The sequence below is a fragment of the Lynx canadensis genome, chromosome D4 (genome assembly GCF_007474595.2).
Source record: "Lynx canadensis isolate LIC74 chromosome D4, mLynCan4.pri.v2, whole genome shotgun sequence".
NCBI classification, from domain to species: Eukaryota; Metazoa; Chordata; class Mammalia; order Carnivora; family Felidae; genus Lynx; species Lynx canadensis.
In genome coordinates this window covers 86,051,985-86,071,648 of record NC_044315.2, presented here as the reverse complement: position 1 = coordinate 86,071,648, position 19,664 = coordinate 86,051,985, and the positions used below count along the sequence as shown (strand labels likewise).

The 19,664-nt window shown below is 58.6% G+C and overlaps 2 protein-coding genes across 4 annotated transcripts in view; one reads left to right on the top strand and one right to left on the bottom strand.

The window, feature by feature from the left end:
- The window catches only part of NIBAN2 (niban apoptosis regulator 2), a 53,325-nt gene extending 48,044 nt beyond the window's left edge, over positions 1 to 5,281 (top strand). The window contains exons 9-14 of the mRNA XM_030293273.1: positions 501 to 688; positions 1,524 to 1,679; positions 2,197 to 2,313; positions 2,457 to 2,564; positions 2,687 to 2,798; positions 3,210 to 5,281. Coding sequence (XP_030149133.1) covers positions 501 to 688; positions 1,524 to 1,679; positions 2,197 to 2,313; positions 2,457 to 2,564; positions 2,687 to 2,798; positions 3,210 to 3,793 — 1,265 coding nt within the window. The 3' untranslated portion in view covers positions 3,794 to 5,281. The remainder of the gene's footprint in view (positions 1 to 500; positions 689 to 1,523; positions 1,680 to 2,196; positions 2,314 to 2,456; positions 2,565 to 2,686; positions 2,799 to 3,209) is intronic.
- Positions 5,282 to 6,919: 1,638 nt separating this feature from the next.
- The window catches only part of LRSAM1 (leucine rich repeat and sterile alpha motif containing 1), a 38,895-nt gene continuing 26,150 nt past the window's right edge, over positions 6,920 to 19,664 (bottom strand). For all 3 annotated transcript variants that reach the window (XM_030292920.1, XM_036064336.1, XM_036064337.1), the window contains 9 exons: positions 19,122 to 19,209; positions 18,065 to 18,139; positions 16,530 to 16,610; positions 14,915 to 15,010; positions 12,894 to 12,992; positions 12,116 to 12,247; positions 10,903 to 10,984; positions 8,619 to 8,767; positions 6,920 to 7,664 (listed from right to left, as the gene is read on the bottom strand). In XM_030292920.1, coding sequence (XP_030148780.1) covers positions 7,539 to 7,664; positions 8,619 to 8,767; positions 10,903 to 10,984; positions 12,116 to 12,247; positions 12,894 to 12,992; positions 14,915 to 15,010; positions 16,530 to 16,610; positions 18,065 to 18,139; positions 19,122 to 19,209 — 928 coding nt within the window. In that variant the 3' untranslated portion in view covers positions 6,920 to 7,538. The remainder of the gene's footprint in view (positions 7,665 to 8,618; positions 8,768 to 10,902; positions 10,985 to 12,115; positions 12,248 to 12,893; positions 12,993 to 14,914; positions 15,011 to 16,529; positions 16,611 to 18,064; positions 18,140 to 19,121; positions 19,210 to 19,664) is intronic.

Sequence of the window (19,664 nt, the reverse complement as noted above, 5' to 3'; positions counted from 1 at the left end):
AAACATGCCCTGGGTGCAAATGGAGCTGGTCATGCCCCCGAGCAAGCAGCCTTTTACATGGCGGTGCAGACCCAGGCACACCGGCCCGTGTGTGAAAAACGCAGAGGCTCGCTGAATCTACCAAAGTGTTTTTTGTTTTGTTAAAGCAGTAAGATGGTTTTAGAAAGATCAGGGTCCGATCTCAGAATCCCCTGTTTAAAATTTTTTAGTTTTGAGAGCGCGCGAGTCGGGGCAGAGAGAGGGAGGACAGAGGCCCCTCAGCAGGCTCCAGGCTCTGAGCTGACAGCAGAGCCCGATGCGGGGCCCCAGCTCACAAAGAGCCAAAGTCGGACGCTCAACCGACTGAGCCACCCAGACGCCCTTCCCGTTTTTGGTGCATGTACCTACAAATCATTCAGTTTGCTGATGTCACTAGTGGTTTTCTTTAAAAGCTTGGGCTCCAGGTGGCTGGGGGTGTCCCCCGGCGGTGCCCTCAGCTCACCTGCTCCCTCTGGGCGCAGCCTTCATCCTCCCCAAGGCAGAGGTGTGCGTCCGGAACCACGTCCAGCCCTACATCCCGTCCATCCTGGAGGCCCTGATGGTGCCCACCAGCCAGGGCTTCACCGAGGTGCGGGATGTCTTCTTCAAAGAGGTGACGGACATGAACCTGAACGTCATCAACGAGGGTGGTGCTGACAAGCTGGGTGAGGTGAGGCCAGGCCCCTGCCCGGGGGAGGAGGGGGGGGGGGCGGAGTGCCTGCCGGGCCTGGGTCTGCTCTGCCCCTGCCAGGCCCTCCTGCGATCCAGGGCGTAACTTGTCACCAGAGGGGCTGCTGGACACCCGGAGGGCTGAGGGTGTGAGAAACGGGGGGCAGCACTCAGAGAAAAAGGGGATCACTGACCCCCTCCACCAGGCTTTATAAACCAAGTGGGTTCCTGAAGTATCAAAGGACTTAACAAGGAGAGAGGGAGAGAGGGGAGGAGGGAGGGAGAGAGGGGAGGAGGGAGGGAGAGAGGGGAGGAGGGAGGGAGAGAGGGGAGGAGAAGTGAGCTTCTGCCAGGAGGTAGAACAACTTACATGCCTTTTCACGTACCCCAACATGGGGGCTGGCCCATCTCTCTCACTTCTCAGTCACCTGGTTCTCAGGGTGCACATCCTTCTATATCTGATCCCATAACCTTTGCTCTCCTCTTTCACACCCTGGACTGAGGGGTCCACAGACAGCAAGAATCCTAGAAATTGAGAACCAGAAAGGACCTTAGAGATCATGAGACACTATCTCCTAATCTTGAGGCTGAGGCTCGGAGCGGGTGAGCGACTTGCCCGAGGCCACCTGGTGCCCCAGAAGCGATAAGAGCCTCCCTGCTGGTACCAGGCTGCGGGGCCTTGCTCCGGCCTTCGTTCCCTGGGCTCCCCCAGCCACCACCCCCTGCAGGTGGCCAGTGCCTGGAGCCCCAGCGCCCAGGCAGGGTGTGGGTCTGCAGGCACTGCCCCCGCCCCGGCGGCCCCTGCTCAGGTCCCACGCATCCCTGCTTCCCTGCAGTACATGGAGAAACTGTCCCAGCTGGCGTCCCACCCCCTCAAGATGCAGAGCTGCTACGAGAAGATGGAGCCACTGCGGCTTGACGGGCTGCAGCAGCGTTTCGATGTGTCCAGCACGGCCGTGTTCAAGCAGCGAGCCCAGATCCACATGCGAGAGGTGGGCCCGGAGCATCCCCCCTCCCCCCTGCTCCATGCCCGTCACCCACCTTCCACCGGCCCAGCGTAGGCCCCTACCCCGGGCCTTAGGCCCTGGCCCCCGTGCAGCCCCTGGAATGCTCACTCCTGCTCCAGCCTCTTGGGCGCTCCCGTCTGCTGGGACGCTCGTTCCTCTGGCTGATCTGGCCTCCTCTTTCAGGTCTCTGCCTGGAGACCCCTTCCTCCTGGAGACCCCTTCCTCCGGGAGGCCCTCCTTACTCCCCAAGTCCCTTCCTGCAGGGCCCAGGATCTCTGCTTCCTCGACGCAGGGACTGGCCCAGTGCCTGGCATTATGCCAGCGCACAGTAGATATTCAGGAAAGATGTGGGTGAACGAGGGAATGAGCACGCAGGCTGCCCCTACGCCTCCCTGGCAGGCCTGGTGGGGGCTGGCTGAGGAGCCCCCCCCGCCCCGAGGCATGCAGGAAGGGGGCTGTGCTCCCTCCGGGGCCTTGACGCACCCCATGGTGTGCCCCGCAGCAAATGGACAATGCCGTGTACACCTTCGAGACCCTCCTGCACCAGGAGCTGGGGAAGGGGCCCACCAAGGAGGAGCTGTGCAAGTCCATCCAGCGGATCCTGGAGCGCGTGCTCAAGGTGAGGCCGGGCCCCTGGGCCGGTACCAGGATGGCTGCCCCCGGGGGAGGCACCACGGACCCCTGCCCCCACAGAGGAGGAGGAGGAGGGCAAGGCTCAGGTCAGACCTAGCGACCCCGCCCCTGGCCCCTCTGTCCTGGCAGAAATACGACTACGATAGTAGCTCGGTGCGGAAGCGATTCTTCCGGGAGGCGCTGTTGCAGATCACCATCCCCTTCCTGCTCAAGAAGCTGGCGCCCACGTGCAAGTCGGTGAGCCCCCCGCCCCGGCCAAGCCTGCTGCGGCCCCCCGAGCACAGCCCCCTCGGCGGTCCCCGAGCCCAGGGCGGGCCTGACCATCCCCCGCTCTGTCCCTGCCCACCCCGCCGCCGCAGGAGCTGCCCCGGTTCCAGGAGCTGATCTTCGAGGACTTTGCCAGGTTCATCCTAGTGGAGAACACGTACGAGGAGGTGGTGTTGCAGACGGTGATGAAGGACATCCTGCAGGGTATGGGAGGGCCGGCGCCGTACCGGGTGGGGACCGTCACTGCCCGGGGGCCGGTAGACAGGGCTGCTGAGAGGTCTTCCTGCAAAGATGGCGAGACAGGCCTGGGGGTTGGGTCAGGCACGCGGTGGGGACGTAGGAGGGTAGACTTGCTTCTCTGGGCCTTAGTGTCCTCTCAGGTCTTTGGTACGAGGGACAGGCTGACACGGTGGTTACCAGCCCGGTAACCACTACTCCTCACCAGCAGTGAGGCCTGGCCGGGTGGGGGGGCAGTTCCCAATCATGACCCCAGGTCTGGCTGTCGGGAGGCCTGGAGGGGACGACGTGGGTCATATTTGGGCGCAGTGTAGGGGGTGGTGGCGGCGGCCGTGGAACCCGTGGTAAATGTCCCGACCCCCCCCTTGGGCTCCGCAGCTGTGAAGGAGGCCGCTGTGCAGAGGAAACACAACCTGTACCGGGACAGCATGGTCATGCACAATAGTGACCCCAACTTGCACCTGCTGGCGGAGGGTGCACCCATCGACTGGGGTGAGGAGTATGGTGGCAGTGGTGGGGACAGTGGCAGCCCCAGCGTCCCGGAAGCAGCCCCGCTCTCGGAAAAGCGACGGCGTGCCAAGCAGGTGGTGTCCGTGGTCCAGGACGAGGAGGCAGGGCTGCCTTTTGAGGCTGGCTCGGAGCCACTATCACCTGCGTCCCCGGACAGTGTCACCGAGCTGCGCGGTCTGCTGGCCCGGGATCTGCGGGCTGAGAGCCCCCCGCCGGCTGGCCCTCTGCTCAACGGGGCCCCCTCCCAAGAGAGCCCCCAGCCCGTGGCAGCCCCTGAGGCCTCCTCGCCGCCAGCCTCGCCCCTTCGGCAACCCCCTCCTGGAAAAGCTGCGGACCTTGAGCCCCCCAAACCTAGTGACCAGGAGACTGGGGAGCAGGTATCCAGCCCTGGTGGCCGCCCCCCCATCCACACCACCACCGAGGACAGCGCAGGGGTACAGACTGAGTTCTAGGCCGGTCGCCCCTGAGCTTCTGCTGAACATGGGTCACCCCCTCCAAGGCACAGGCAGGCTTGGCTCTAGGCGGGGAGCCCCGGGTCTGTGCCTTGGGGTGGAGGTCGGTGGGGCCGTTGTGGCACCTCTGGGACTGGGCAGGGGTGGCCCACCTGAGTCACTTTATTGGGTTTGGTCACACTTTGCTCCTGTTTTCTCTTCTGTGGCATGATCTTGGGCTTCCTGCTTGTGCTGGAAGCTGGGCACAGCCGAGGGGCTGAGGTGTACCCAGTGATCACCGATTCCCTGGGTCCTCCTCTCCTGCCTTTTATGGCCTCGGTTTCCCTCCCGGGTCTCGCCAGCCTTCTCAGAAAGATGGAGGTAGAGTGGTTGCTTGTTGTGTTACTTGGCCACTGGCTTCTCCCTTCTCACCAAGGGCTTTATCAGAACCAGGACCAGGGAGCACTGGGGGCCCCAGTGTCCTCCTCAATCCAGGCTGGGCCCTGAGAGGCCAGTTTGGGAGGGGACACGGGCCTTGTTTTCCCTGCTCTGGGTGAGGGGAGGTGCAAGGAGGGGGTCTTCTGGCTGTAGCCAGGCTGGGGCTGCTGGGTTGAGGGGGATGCCCCATGGAGGAGGAGGGGTGAGGTGGCTTGGATTGGCATGAGAAAGGCCCAGAATGTGCTGGTCTGTGGAGAGGAAGTGTCTCAAGGGAGGGAAGAGGGGGTCGGTGGGGAAGTATTGCTGGGAGTGTCTTCAAGGCAGGCTGAGGCGGCAGAGGGAAGGCTGCTGGAAGCGGAGCAGGCTTCTGCACCCCCCCACCCCCACCCCCGGCACTTAGCCTATCTCCTGCCTGTTGGCAGCCAGCCTCCCGGAGTCCCTCTGTCCCCCTTGCCTGTCTCGGCCACATGCTGCAGGGTGGGATGGAGGGGAGCGTGGCCGTGTGCTCGGAAATGGGGTCTGCGGGGGTGGGGGTGGAGATTCATCTGTGGGCCACCCCCAAGGTACACATTGTCCACCAGGGGAGCTGAGTACAGCTCCCCCAGGCGCTGCCGGTGGCCCCTCTGAGGATTTGGGGTCAGGCTGTGGCTTGGCTGTTGCCGCCTCCAAGTCACCTCACCCTGAAAATTCCCTTCTCAGATGCGCTCCTTCCGCAGCGGCTTGTTCCTGGGGGTGAAGGTCTAGCCGAGGTAGCGCCACCCTGGCAGCCCTGTCCCCAGGGACCAGGACTTCCTGCCTGCCCCAGCGCCCTCCTCCGCCCCGCACCCTCCGTCCCCTTCCTAGGGCAGGGGCTTCAGACCCATGGGACATACGGTGGTGGCTGGTGCTCAGGGCCCCCTTGGTCCTCCCAGCCGGACTCTCCAGTGCCTCACTAACCTTCTGCCATCTCGTTCATGTGTTCAGATGCTCTCTAGTGCCTTGGGGTTTTCTCAATCGTCATTCCCAGATATTGTACTGAAAATATTATGCAAACTGGTTAAGCTTTACTAATCAATAAATGATTTAAAGCCAGTGGCCTGTGTGCGTGGTGCTGGCAGGAGGAGACCGGGGCTGGGCCTGTCCCACAGCAGGAGTGCTCCCTGGCTTTCTGGGCTCAGTCCGAGGGCCTGTGTTACCCCATCTTAGAGGAAACCGGCCCCGAGAGAAGGCGTGCAGGGCACGTAGGTGACTGGCCTGTCGGCAGCTCGGCTCTCTGAGCCAGATCGGTGCAGGGTGTTCCTCGGTAGCCCCTGGCGATGGTGAGGCCAAGGGGGATGGCAGCAGCTTGCAGGCCGTGGGGCCCTGGGGCATGCACAGTGGGGGTTGGCCCCTGGGCTCAAGCTGGATCCACAGATCCAAACAGCAGTGTTGGTCCTCAAGATCTTCACACAGCCTTTACCGAGCACTTACTGTGGTGTGTGCACTTTCTGTGCAAGACCAGGAGCCCCAGAGCCACTCCAGGAGGGGGGTGTCCTCATTACCATTTCACCACCATATAAACTGAGGCCCAGGAAGGTGTGAACCCTTGGTGGAGGTTATGGAGCACGGGACACACCCCCTGGCTTCCCTGCTGCCAGCCTGTCCACGGCAGTCTGTGGCTGAGGGCTGGTCAACGGGGCTGTGGTGAGAAACAGCAGGGACTATGGGGGCAGCGACCAGAGATTCAAGTGCAGTCTTGCTGTTGTCCTTGGCAAGGCACCACACTCAGCCTCAGGCTCCTCATCTATAAAAGCAGGAGGGGGCGGTCCTAAAATTCCTTTCTCCCAGGGCCTAGTGAGGGGTCCAGGTGGTTCGGAAAACACTGTGCCCTAAGTAGCCCTGCCCACCCAGGTCTGTCTCCCCTCTTGGCCAAGGTGAGCCCAAGACTGGGGCAGAGGGAGCCACCAAAGCTCCCCAGGTCCTGGGTGGGAGGGGATAGGGTATGGGAGGAGGCCCCAGCTCTTGCCTGGAAAACAGAACTCACAGGGGGCTTCATCCTATCCTGTTTCAGTCCACAGGACCTAATGAGGCAGGGAAACAGAGGCCTAGGGGAGACAGGGCTCTGCCACCTCAGGGCTTCCAGGATTGCAGCTGGGTGCCCCCTGGTGGCCACTGGCCTGCATCTGGGCCCCATCGTGTCCCACGCTTAACGCGTGGGGAAAGGAGTCTTGGAAGGCCGGCCAGGGTTAGGGGTAGCTGGAGGCAGAGCCCAGGTACCCTAATCAGACCCACCTCTAGCTCAAAGAAAGCTGTCTTCGGTTCAAAACCATCTACTGGAAAATGCACAATAAATGTGCAGCTCTACAGCAAGTACAGGTACATGGCTCCTTCTAAAATTGTACAATGAACAACTTGCACAACTGCACGGGTTTGGGAATCAAACCTCTGGCAGGCTCCACACCCAGCACTGCCCCGTCCCAGCTGCCAGGCACTGGGCATTCAGCAGCCTCTGCCTCCACTCTCTTATGTCCCTGCTCCCCCCCAGCCCCCCACTGCTGCCCGGCCCACCTGCTCCGGCTGACCCTCCCTGTGCCCTTCTGAGCCCAGTCTGTCTGTCCACCTGTAATGAGGGGAATTTTAACTTTGCATTTGAGAATGCCTGTACCTCCTCCCTCCTTTTGCCTGACTGAGGTAAAGCCCGCCCCCTTCCCTCCCCGGGCTCCCGGGGGCCCCAGTGATGACACGGAAGGAGCAGGCTGGAGGGGGATTTATTGACATTCCTGCTTTGGGTCTGCAAGCTGGTTGCCTGCCTGTGAGATGGGGTGGGGGTAGCTAGGAGGTGCACATCTGGACAGCAGGGGGACCCAGAGGGGGAGGCGAGGAGGGACCAATGTCACTTGTAGCACAAGGCCTACACTGGACAACCTGAGGACGGCCCAGAGTGGTCCGCGGCGACACCACACACCAGCTCTACCCCCGGCCTCCCCCACTTCTGGGTCGGGGCCCTCCTTCGCTCCCAGCACCCACCGCGAGGGACGGCGTTGTCCAAGTTACCCTGCCGAGGACCCTGGGGCTCCTGGAGGGGCGGGGACCGGCACAGAGGGCTGGCAAGCGCAGAGGCCAGGACACGCAGTCTCCTGCTCAGACGGAGGCTTCTCCAAACCCCAGACCCTGTCCTCAGGCCGCGAGTCCTCCCTTCCTCCACCGCGTTCACACCGGCCGCGTCAGGGTCTGGAACGCTCCGCCGCCCTCCGGCCCCCGGTGTGCGTGGAGGGGCGGGGTGGGGCGGGGCGGGGGGCACCTCCAGGCTGTGAGACGAGGGCCCAGGGCAGAGGGGAGCTGCACGGGTCTGTCCGGAGCAGGCGGCGGCTCAGCCGCTGTGGTAGATGCGGAGGCGCTGCACGATCTCCTGGCGGCACAGCGGGCAGGTGCGTAGCGGCTGGCAGCACTGCTGGCAGCAGCAGACGTGGCCGCAATTGAGGAAGATCATCTGGGCCTGAGGAGGGAGGGGAGCGTCTGGGTCCTGCCCCGCCTGTTCCTGGAGGCTGGGCAACCTGCCCCCGCCCCACCCCGCCGTCCTTTAGTCCTTTACCGGAAGCATCTGATACCACCCGACAGCACCACGTGATGGTGGTCATCACCCGCCACCAATCCTGGACCCTCCGTGCCCTCCGACAGCTACACAGGAGGCCACACGGCGTCTCACCAGCCCTGCCCCTTGGACGGTAGACTGTCTTAATTGTTGCCTTTTTGTATCCTGATCAGCCCCTCGGTCTACAAACTACTCCCAACAGCATGAAGCGGAAGCCTCGTAAGCACGCTTGCACTTTGCTTTGGCATTTCCTCTTTTTAGGATTTATCCTGAGGAAATAATCAACTCCGTTCAAGGCTATTTGGTACAGCAGAGTTTGCAGGAAGAAACATGGGGCCCCAAAGCAGGGGTTTGGTTCCATTTATCACCAACACCTCCCTACACATCATGCCCTTCCCGGGTCTGTAAAGACCGTGGAGTAATTCAACTGCTAACGTGGTTGCTTCTTTTAAGTAGGATCGCACGGCGGAGGGAGGGGAGATTTTATACACTATGTTAATTTTTACAATAAGAATTTGTTATAGATTTTTAAAGACAGCTTTTTAAAAGCCTCTTCAGAGAAAATTGTGCTGTCAGTATTTAAGGACATGGGAAATTTTTCTTAAGTAGGCGGGAAAAAGACCCCTCTTTCAAAAAAAAGAAAATAAGCCCCAGAAAATGCTCATATTTGGGTCATAGGATCACGATAATTTCCTGTATTTTTTGCTTTCCTGGATTTCCCAAAGTTTCTAATGAATACAATACACTTCTACCAATGAAAAAAAGTGTCTAGAAAGAACACGAGTCTGGAAAGGCTCAGGATGGGTGCCGGCCCGGCTGGTGTGGGGGGGGGGGGAGGGGCTGCTGCCCCAGACTCACCTCCTGTTCCAGGCACACGACACACTCCGAAGTCTGCACCTCCAGCTCTGCCGGGGGAGCAGATGGGCTCACGGACTCAGGCAGCTCCTCGGGGGCGGTGGGCACCTCCATGGCCCCAGGGACCTCACCCTTGGGTGGGTTCAGTGGCTCTGTGAGGACCAGAGGGATAGGCTGAGCCAGGGTCATGGCCCAGTGATCCCAACCCCACAGGGGGTCCCCTGGCTCTGCCTGCCACGAGTGGACAGTGAGCTCAGGAGGGGCACTTTGATCTCACGGTAGGGGTAAGGGCCCCCTTAACTCTTTTCTGAGCCTCATTCCCTCCTCTGTAAGGCAGGAGTGCAGGGAGGCTGGCAGGGATCGCCACAGTGCTGGTTATCTGGGGCCTCTGACCCCTGACCATTCCCCGGATCCTTCATGGCCACCCTGCAAGAGGGCTTGTCCCTTTCAGGGAAGGGCAGCCACTTGTCCAAGACCACAGGGCCATCTGATGGTAGAGCCGTGGTGTAGGCGTTCTCGGTTAGGGACTCTACAGTGGATGGGGCAATGCTCTCAGCCCCTCCTCCAGGAGACAGGATGGGCCGCTGCCCTCAGGTCACCAGGAAGTAGGGAGAGGAAGGAGAAGCCCCCAAGGCTGTCCCCTCCACCCTTGCCCCTCCTCTGCCCTAGAGCCAGCATCCCCCACCGGGGTCCCAACAGGCAGGACACCAGAATCAGCCCTTACAAAATGCAGTCTCTTTCATATCATGCAAAGTACACCCCCATCCCCGAGTCTTCGGCAGCCCTGACGCCCAACCTGATCATGGCTCACATTTTTCCATCTACCCTATGGTTTGAAGGAGAAGTTTTTATAATTGGAAACATCTGAATATATATTTTTTAAGGCTGTTACAACACTAGGATCTCTAAAGGTACCATGGCACCCCCAAACCATCACCGTCAAGGGGCTCTTCTATATGTAATGGGACACCTACCAAGTTCTGGGAGCAGTACGAGAATGTCAGGAAAATGGCTGAAGGTCTCCTGCCCCTTCTGCTGCTGAGAGGAAACCATCCCACCCAGCCTTCCCTGCAGGTGGACACAGTCAGGAAGCCGCCCTGGGGATGGTGGGGGACTGTGGGAGGCAGGTGTCAGGAGGGGGAGGGGCTCAGAGTGAAGGGAATCTTTGTTGGGGGGCGGTGGGATGAGGAGACCCCAACTCCTAATGTCAAACTTAACCTGACCTCCAGTCTGACAGCAGGAGGGATCAGGGTTGGAAAACATCCGCAAGGGGAGGAAGGTGTCTAATTAAAGGACTGTGAGTTTAGGGACTTGGTTAGGTTGGGTCAATGTCTCTGGAATAAAACTGGCTAGAGAGCTGGAGCCCGAGGACATCATGGTGCTGCCACTGGCCCAGACACCCGGGGGCCCAGGGCCTCCTCCCTGCCGGCAGCAGAGCTCCTGCCTCGCCCCTGCAATCTGGTCTGGCCACCCCACCTTTAGTCTCTCCCCTGAACAGACCCTGCCTGAGGCTGGCAGTGCCACGGGCTCGCCCCCTGCCTTCATCCTTGTGCCAGGCCCGCTTCCCTTGCCAAGGCCCCTCGGCCTCTTCTCGAGGGAGGCAGTAAAGCTCAGCTGTACTGAGGTTTACATACACTCGCCAGCTGTGTGAGGTTACGGCAGACACATTGCCCCTCTCCGCCTCAGTTCCCTCATCTCTCAAATGAAAGGAACAGCAGCACCCACCTGCCAGAGGTGCCATGACACGGTACCTGTAAAGTGGTTGACAAACGCCTCGTACCCGGATTATGCTCGGACACAGGAGATCCCCGACGCCCACCTACTCCTACGGCAGCCACAGCACCTACCTTATCCGGGCCTCCAGGCGCAGCTGGAGTGGCTTTATGACCTGCCTTTACCCCTTTCACAGGTCGCCACGAACCTTGTTCCACGTCCAACCACAGGTCTGCCCGAGGCACAGTGTCAGGCACTGGCTAGGGCTGGTTTCTCCCTCTACTGCAAGGATCTGGGTGTGTGGTTCCCTGTGTTTGTAGAGTAGCTTTAGGGAAGGTTCTAGGACAGGGAACCAGGAGGGCCTCTTCTGCAAGGAAGCTTCTTTGTTCCCCCATTTTTGTGGCCCGTTTTTCCCGTTTGTAAATCCTGTTCCTTTGGGAGGGAATCTTAGGGACTGGCAGGGGCCAGGACCGGCCCTCAGTTCTCGTCCTGAAATGTAAACAGGGGACGCCCCGAGCCACAGTCCACAAGTAAGGTGGGGGCCTCTGCTCAGGAGGTGTCCTGGCGTTGGTACCTGGCTGGATCCTGGCCGCACCCAACAGCTCCCGGACTCTCCGCAGGATCTCGTGCTGCAGGCCAGCTTCCGAGACGCCCACCTGAGCCAGTTCAAGGAAAAGCAAGTTATGGCCTGGGCTGCGCGAGAGCTCACTACACAGTACAGAGCCATCAGGACTGCCTCATGGCTTCTGGCACCTTCCGCTGGACACATGGAGGCCTGGGCCCCAGGGTCAACACCCAGTTGACCCTGCCCCAGTGCAGTACCACAGCTATGAAGATGACCACGTGGCAGGGAGAGAAACAGAGGCCCCAAAGGAAAGTGACACTAGTAACAGCTACAGTTTAGCACGTGCTTCCCCTGCACCGAGGAAGGGACTCCTTCACCTGCATGACCGCATGTCAACCCCACGACAACCAGTAAGACAGGATCCAGGATCAGAGTTCACGGGAAGGGCCAGGCGGTTCACGCCAAGGCCGAGTGCTGGAACCACATGGTTCCTTGGGAGGCAGAGCCCCCGTGCAGCCCTCCAGAGCCTCGGTTTCTGGGCCAAGGGACAGGCGACACAGCAGCAGAGTGGTAAACGGCATGGACTCTGGCACCAGACCACTCACGCTCGAGTCCTAGCTCCGCTGTGTGACCTTGGGCAAGTTACCACCTTGCTGTGTCTCAGCTTCCTCATCTGAAAAATGACAGGGACGAGAATACCCTTCTGCCTGGGTTGTTGGGAGGGTTCAAGGTGCTAGCACTCGAGAAGCACTTAGAATAGCACCCGGCGCAGGCAAGCGCTAGAGATGTGGGCCGCCATCATTTGGCTCACATGAAGAGTAAATGAAGTAACGCAAGGTGCTCAGCTCTACCCAGAAGCAAGCAGGTTCAGGAAGTGCTGCCATGCCACGTCTGCAACACCACGGCGTGGGACAGGGCCGGAGCAGACCTCCAAGGATTTGTCTTGGGCCCACAACGTGAAGGTCCAATCTGAGCGGGTGGGGCAGCCTGGGGTCAGAACTCACATCCCTGGGTTTTCTTAGGCAGATGGCGTGCAGGGCACACGCAGGGGGTTAGGGACCGATGGGGTAGGTGTTCTGGCCACCTGGAAGCAAGCGGACCCTGGACCACTGGGTAACGGCAGACCTCACCAAGAACCGCACCAGAGTAAGTCGACTCTCGGCGGATTGGACAGTGGCCCGGTTCACCCCTCAACCTCCCCTGGGGGGCTGCTGCTTCCCACCTTGGCCAGGTCCCCAGGGCTCATCCGGCTCAGCGTGTCCAGGGAGATGCGGTGGTGGGCAAAGATGGGCAGGTAGTGTTCAGCCGACAGATCCACCAGGAGGGCCGCCAGCTGGCGTTCCATGCCTTCTTCCTGCAGGACAGACCCACGGGGAAGCTGAGCGCAGGCAAACGAGACCTCGTTACTTACAATGGCAAACAAAGGCTCCGGATGTACTTAGGATGGGTTTCCTTGGTATCTTTCCTACAAAAATGCATATGGAAGTAGAGATAAAGGTACTAGGAAGCTCACTGCCACTCTATCTGGAAATGGGAACATGGTGAGCAATCAAGTACCTATCAAGAGGGGGCTGTTTAAAATAATGAGGGTTCATCCAGATACTAAATGCTATGCAGTTGTCTAGAAACACTGAGATGACCTATTAGGTATACGCCTGGCGAACTGCCCATTATTGTTAAGAGAAAAAAGCAATTTGCCAAAATTGTATGTACAGAACGACTCCATTAAATTTTATCGAAAGGCAAGACAAAAACCAGTGTGTGTGTGTTGGGGGGCATCTCCGTCCCACCCATGGCAGGTGTCTGTAGGCAGCTCCTGTGGCCCACCTGTGTTGGCCTCTGACCAGATGAATGCACCCGTCCTCTCTTTTCTGTCCCTCCAGGGCTTAGCGCACTTGTCCCCAGAAATATGAACAGAAATAAACTAGAAAGATCAAGAACCCAGATATCACCAAGGCACAGGAGGGCTCTCGGGAAGGGTGGGTGCCAGCGGCCCTTACCTGCAGCTTCAAGGACAAGGGTTTCTGGTTCAAAAGCCGTTGATACTGAATCAGCCAGTAATTTTCCTGCCTGGTTTCACTTTTGGCTTCTAACTCTGTCTGCCAGGGACAAAACAAGTACCATCAGCTATAAATCAGTAAATAAAAAGTATAATGACCGTGGCAACTGTAAATGATGCTCTGGGCAGGTGCAGGGAGTGGGGCGGTGTTTGGTAATTTACAAACGATGTTCCCAGCCACCATGGCCTCACTGTTTAAACTACTGAACGGGAAAGGCAGGAAGTCCCTTTACCCCCGTTTCTGCTATGAGCAACCTCAGCCAGGGACCACCTGGGGGCGGGGCCTGAATCTGGGCTGCAGACACCTGGCACCATGCTCTGCAGGCCCCCTACTTGGGCTCAGGAGCTTGTGACAGGCAGGGAGACAAAATGGGATTCTAAGGACAATATGAGCTTCTAGAATGGGCTTCACCCTTCTGACAAAGCTAAAGAATTAGACAAGGTACTGAAACAGGTTCCTTCATTCCTCCATGAACAAGCAGTCACCGAGTATTGTTCTAGACCACGCATGGTCCTAGGCGCTGGGGCCAGGGCTGTGAACAAAGGGTACTAACAGCAGCAGCGAATGTTTTCAGAGTGCTGCGTGCCAGACCCCACTATGCACCGAGATGCCATTTTCCTTAATTTGCACAGCTCTGGTGGGGCGGGGGGGGGGGGGGGTGCAACTGCACAGGTGAGGAAAGGGAGGTTCAGAGTGACCAGGAACCTGCTCAGGTGAAAGCTGCCCGTGGTCAGGGCCAGGACTTGGACACAAGTCTGTTTTGCCTTAAGACTTGTACTCTGAGCAAGCCAGCCAGGAGCCAGGACTGTGGCCACACGGTGGGGACCAAATAAGATGTGGGCTGCAGGACTTCAACACAGGCATTTCCCCCATCCCCTGGGGGGGCCTGGCTGTCCTTTGGTGGTCCCTCCCAGACCTTGTGGAGCTGCTCCCCTCTGCTGGTCCCTACCCTCCCTGGGCTGCAGCCACAGCACTCTTCTGGAGCCCATGACCCTGACAGTCACCATCTGCTGAGGTGGTTCTTCCTTCCCTGGATGGGGAGTCCTCTGAGGCCCCTCGAGGGCAGGAGCACAGGACCAGAGCACATGGCAGCTGCTGCATGAGGCTAACACACTGTTTGCACGTTAATGCAACTTGCAAGCCATGGCAGTAGGGGATGGTGAGGAACAGGCAGCTTCTGACTGGCCTCAGCACATCACAAGGGCTGGTGGGGGGCTGTGGAAGCTGGTCTCCCTCTTCCCTGCACTCTGCAGGGGCTCTGCCCACAGGAGCTCAGAGGATGTCTGGAGCAGCGACCGAGTCTCTGAGCCCCAGCTGGCGGGCCTGGCCTCCGTCTCCACCACTCAGATGCCCGCAGGGTCTGGTGAAAATGACCCCAACTTGCCACTCCTAAATGGGGCTCTGCCACTCTGACAATGTGCCAGCCTCAAACCCATTTGGGTACAGGGGACAGCTGGGTATCTCCTGTCAAAAGCTTATTAAACAGCCTGCCCTGGACACAGAAAGTCCCCTCCTGGGCATCTGCCTTGAATGAATACTCACGGCCATTGTCAATACTTAGCTACAAAGACAGCACTGCTCAGAAAAGTGAAAAACTGGAAGTAGTGTGAATTCTGGGCAAGAGGCTACGATGGCCCATCCAAAAGCAGCCTGGGAGAGCGCAGAGGACATTTCAGAGACACGAAGAGAACAGACGCAGAGAAGCTAGTTCTAAAGGGATGTGCTCCATCTGAGGCTTACACAGAATATCCACGCACAGCTTACAAAGATGCATCGCAGTGTTTAGAAAACACACATTCAAATGTTAGCATTCGAGAACTCTCGGGAGGTTCTTTTCCTCCGTACGTTCCATTTTTTCTCTGATGAGCCACTATTACTTGAACAAAAGCGCTTCTAAGAATGGCAAGTGTGTTTAGGGAAAGCGAACCCATGTGCGACCGGGACGCAGAAGCCGAGCGCACCAGGATTTCCCGGAGCTCTTCCTCCCGCTGCGTCTTCTCCTTGAGCAGCTGCTGGAGCAGGGAGCTCAGGGCCCAGCGCTGTTCTGAGATCATCTCCTGCAACACAAGAGCAGGCCCAGTGCCGCTGGAAGTGCATAGCTCGGCGCCCAGAGTCCCCAGGGAGTGGCAAGTCCCACCCCTCCCTGCCTTTCCCAAGCCCGGCAGCAGGGACCCCACAGTGGGCCCAACTCAATTAGGTTGAGCGCTGGGGGACACAGCCAAAGGGCCCCTCTGTCTGGGCATCCCCTCCCCATCTTCTCCCCGTGGGGGGTCAGGCCAGGCATGGGATCTAGTGACTGACGACAGTGGAATGGTAAGAAACATCAAACAAAGGAAATGATAAGCCACAGGTGTGTGACTGCAGTCTCACGGACTACAGGCAGGGCATGTGGGCAGAAGCACAAGCAGGGCAGCTTGGGGTGTATCCCCATAGGAGTCTGGAAGGCTCTCACACAGACGGAGGCACATGCAAACTGGAGTGAAGCCCTCGCCTGCGTCTCTGTTCCACTTGTTTCTTACTCTTGGAAACCCATGGAGGCCCCCCCAGATGGGAGCCCCACAAGCTCGAACGGCCAGGAGACGTGGGTACCTGCCAAGTACGGTGGCTGTGTCTTCTCTGAGAGCTACCCCAACCCCCTCCTCTCTGAGGGCCACGGCAAGGCTCCCAAAGGGCCTTGCGTTGGTGAGCTCACCCCCGTGGGGTGGCCCTGTGACGCAGGCTGGGCCTGAAGATTATTTCATTTTACGGAGGGGAGAAACGAAGGCCTAAGAGGGGAGGTGACCTAAGGTCACACGGCACACCTGTGGCAGCCCACAGACCAGGACTATAGACCTTAGCACGCTTTTACTGAGTCGAGAAGCCAGGGGACAATTTAAGACTTGTCTGCTGAGGACAGACACAGGGACAGACAGGTGGCTCTGCTCAGAAGCCTGGTGTGGGCACAGGTCCTCACACACCATTAATCAATCCCCTTTGGGCAGAAAGGGGTCAGAGAAGGGCAGAGTCCAGCCTTCTTCCCCTGCCTGCCCAGATCACAAAGCGGGACTACACTGGGAGAAGGCCCAGGTCCCGGACACACAGTCCAGGACGCCACCTGCCGGTCCCTGCTGCCCCCACACTATACAAGCAGGACACCGAGCCCAGGGCTCCCAGAGAAGCCACCTGCAGGGAGTGACACACTAACAGTTGGGCGCTTTCCTCCAGACATCCTTGGGACACCAAGAAAGCTCCTTCCCCAGAGGATGTCAAGCCCATGAGTTGAACCAGCACCCTAGAAGCATGGCTTAGAGAGACAGGGAGCTCAGCAGTGACCCTCCTTCAAAACAAAGAGATGGAAATGGGTCTGGGTGAGCCTTGGCAATGAAACCCTCTTTCCTCTGACCCTCCTGCTGAGCAATAGGCTGACCTGACCCTAACCTTGGCCTGTGCTGAGCTCAGCCCCCAGGCTGTGCTCCCATCACAGTCACGGAGAAGACCATCTGCCTGTTGGGGAGCGGCTGCTGGGAGGGAGGCATGGGGGGCCCGGGTAGGGATTTCCTCTGGGGCGGGAGGGACAGGCCAGGGAGCCCTACGTACCTGCAATGCCTCTGTGTCCAGGGACTTCCTCTTTACCTCCAGCTGTGTCAGCTGCAATAACTCAGTTTCTATTAACTTAATCTAAACAGAAGACGAGACAGGTTTTTTTTTTTTAATTCACATTAACCAAGGTTCGAATCTGTGCTGCTCTCTGAAGGCCAAGTGGGGTCTAAGAAACCTTTCGAGGGGCTCAGGAATGAAGGGGACTTAGGTGCCTTGGGAAAGCTCTCAGTGGGAGTTTAAAATAATCAGCTATTCCAGGGCCCTGAGCGCTTATGGGACACGGACGGGCCTGTCCTGGTGAACTGTTGTTCAGGAGCTGATCGTAGGGCCTGGACCACAGAGGGTGCCAAGAGCTTATGAAATGGAGACGGGCCTTCCTTTAAGGTTCAGGCCAGAGTGCAGACCAGACACAAGTCCTGAGTGCTGTACGCATCTGACTCTCTCGCTTCCTTTAACTGCCATCACAGAGGAGAGCAGAGGGTAACGGAGGGGACTGTGTAATACTGTAATACCATTAATGGTAGTGGCTGATGCTTACAGAGCATTCTGTGTGCGAGGCCTGTGCTGTGTACTGTGTATCTGTGTCATTTCTCTGCCCCCCTCTTCCTGAGTCTGTACTGTGTATCTGGGTATTAGGAGGTATTCTGGTCTCCATTTTATAGATGGGGAAGTTGAGGCTCAGTGAGGTTAAGTGACTTGCTCAAGGACACAGAGCAGGTCAGTAAGTGAGCCTTTTCTCGGGGACGTCCCTGCTCAGGGTCTGAAGGGGAACAGGTGGCCTGGTGGGTCAGAATCACCCACAGTGAGGATGTCTGGGGGTCAGAGCCCATAGCCAGCGACTCCTCTGCCCTAAGCCTGTGACCCCTATGGTTCGTGCCCCTAAGTTCCTATGGCCCCAACCAACCCCAGGTCAGAGGAATGAGCTTCATGTCCAGCAAGGTGGGGTTGAAATTAAAGAGGGAAATAAAAAGAGAAGTTGGTTTTGGCCAAAAAGGAAAAGAATAAAAAGAAAAAAAATACACATGCAAAAATGTACAATTCAAAGTGTGCCAAGTAGGATGTGATGACCACTCCCGAGACCTGAAAGCCGACTCCGTCTCCAGCCTGCGCGCCCATGGTCCACCGCACCCTCCAAAAAGCCCAGAGGGTCCAGCAGAGCCTGCAGGTTGCCGGCAGAGCTGGGACCTCAGCACATCCGCCCTCGGGGACATCGGGACCCCTGTCTGCCCCCGTGGGACACCCCATCCACCCTCCAGCTTCTCCACCTGAGCTGACAGAGGTGGCCGGGGTGAAGCCAACTGCATTTCCCCAGCAAGGGGGTCCTGCCTGGAGTGTGGTGGGTGCAGAGGCCGCCCAGGGGCTCCAGGCCGCAGTCGGGCACTACCCTTCCCGTCTGCCCAGGGCGTCGTGGGAAAGGAACCGGTCACATCTGGGGAAGTCCACTCGCTGAGCCAGCACGGGAAAGAGCCACCTATGCCGTCCAGGAAAGCGCGCAGGAAGGGGGCGGCGGGGGCACCGCCCACAGCACCCACCTGCTTCCTGATCTGCCGGTGCATGAGGTCCTTCTTCACCTGCAGAGCCTCAAACGCAGCCTTCTGCATGGCACTCTGCAAGACAGCAGGGGCTGCTCAGCAGGTGCTTGGCGGCCTCGCTTTCCCAGTGGCTCATGCCAGGGGAAGGCTCAAAATCTGCTCAAAAACACTTTAACGTAGGACTACTCTGCCTGCTAGCAAGCACGTGACTTTTCAGCTCACTTGTTCGCATTTCAGAGACAATACTTATGAAAGGCTTATCAGCGCCAGATGCTACACTCAGTGCTGCTCCTCCATCGTACACGGACTTCCCACAACCAGTGATGTGGGGGCTTTTTACTGCCCCGTTTCACTGATGAGGAAGGTGAGGGAGCAGATGGAAGTGTGCAGTCTGGAAGAAGTCAAGGCGCCTCAGTGCTCTCTTGTGGGCTCCACCCCCACGGCGTGTTCACCACATCCTGCCCCTGAGGGGTCCTTACGATGGAGCCACACAGCACGGGGAGTGGGTGCCTGCCAGGGAAATGGGGAATGCTTCTCTAGATCTCCATGATCAGAAAGCCACCCCCCTCTCCCTTTCTCTGCCCCCCTCTTCCTGAGTCTGTACATTTCTAAATGGACTAAACACCTTGGGTCTTAACAAGCTCTCTAAGGACAGGGCTCCATGTCGATTTCTGATGCTCTGCCCCAGACTCCCTGTGCCTACCCCCCCTTTTTTTTTTTTTTTTAAAGTTTACTTATTTTTGAGAGAGAGAGAGCGCGAGTGAGAGAGCGTGAGCGAGCACACGTGTGCACATGAGCCAGGGAAGGGCAGAGAGAAAGGGAGACACAGAATCGGAAGCAGGCTCCAGGTTCTGGGCTGTCAGCACAGAGCCTGACGCTGGGCTCAAACTCACGAACCGCGAGTTCATGACCTGAACCAAAGTCGGAAGCTTAACCAACCGAGCCCTCCAGGCACCCCTCCCTGTGCCCACCTCGAGCCCCCGCCCTCACGCCCTTGTACCCCTGCCCCCACTCGAGCCCTGGGCCCCCCACCCTCACACCCTAGGCAAGGGCTCACCTCCTGCAGGATCTGGCTGATGGCTTTGTTCTGATCCATCTGCTGCCATGACAGTATCTGCTGGAATCGCTCATCCATTTCGGCCATGCTGCCAGAAAGACAGCAAATTAATTCACTCTCTGAACATTTTCTGCCAAGGACCTTGGAGATCAAGACAAGCCATTTACTCATTCAAAAATACTCAAGAAGGACCCGTGGGGGGCTACACCCCGGGCTGGGCACAGACACAGAGTTAGTCTGAACCCCGTGGCCCTAGAGGGAAGGCGATGGGAGTCCGTGTGTCTTGGGACTTGGGAGAGATCATCTCCGGGTCCACTCATCCACCCCTCCATCAGAATCCCCTCTACAATGCCCTTTGAAGTGGTGGCCTGGCCTCTGCCATATCACCACCAGCATGGAGCTCCTGACCTCCTAGTTGAGCCACTCGGGCCATGAGAAAGCTCTCCTGCTGGGTCAAAACAACCACATCTCACCGTGGGCCCCCAGCATTTCTCGCCCTGGTCATGAATCTCCCCTTAGAACAAGTAGAGTGCTTTGGGCACA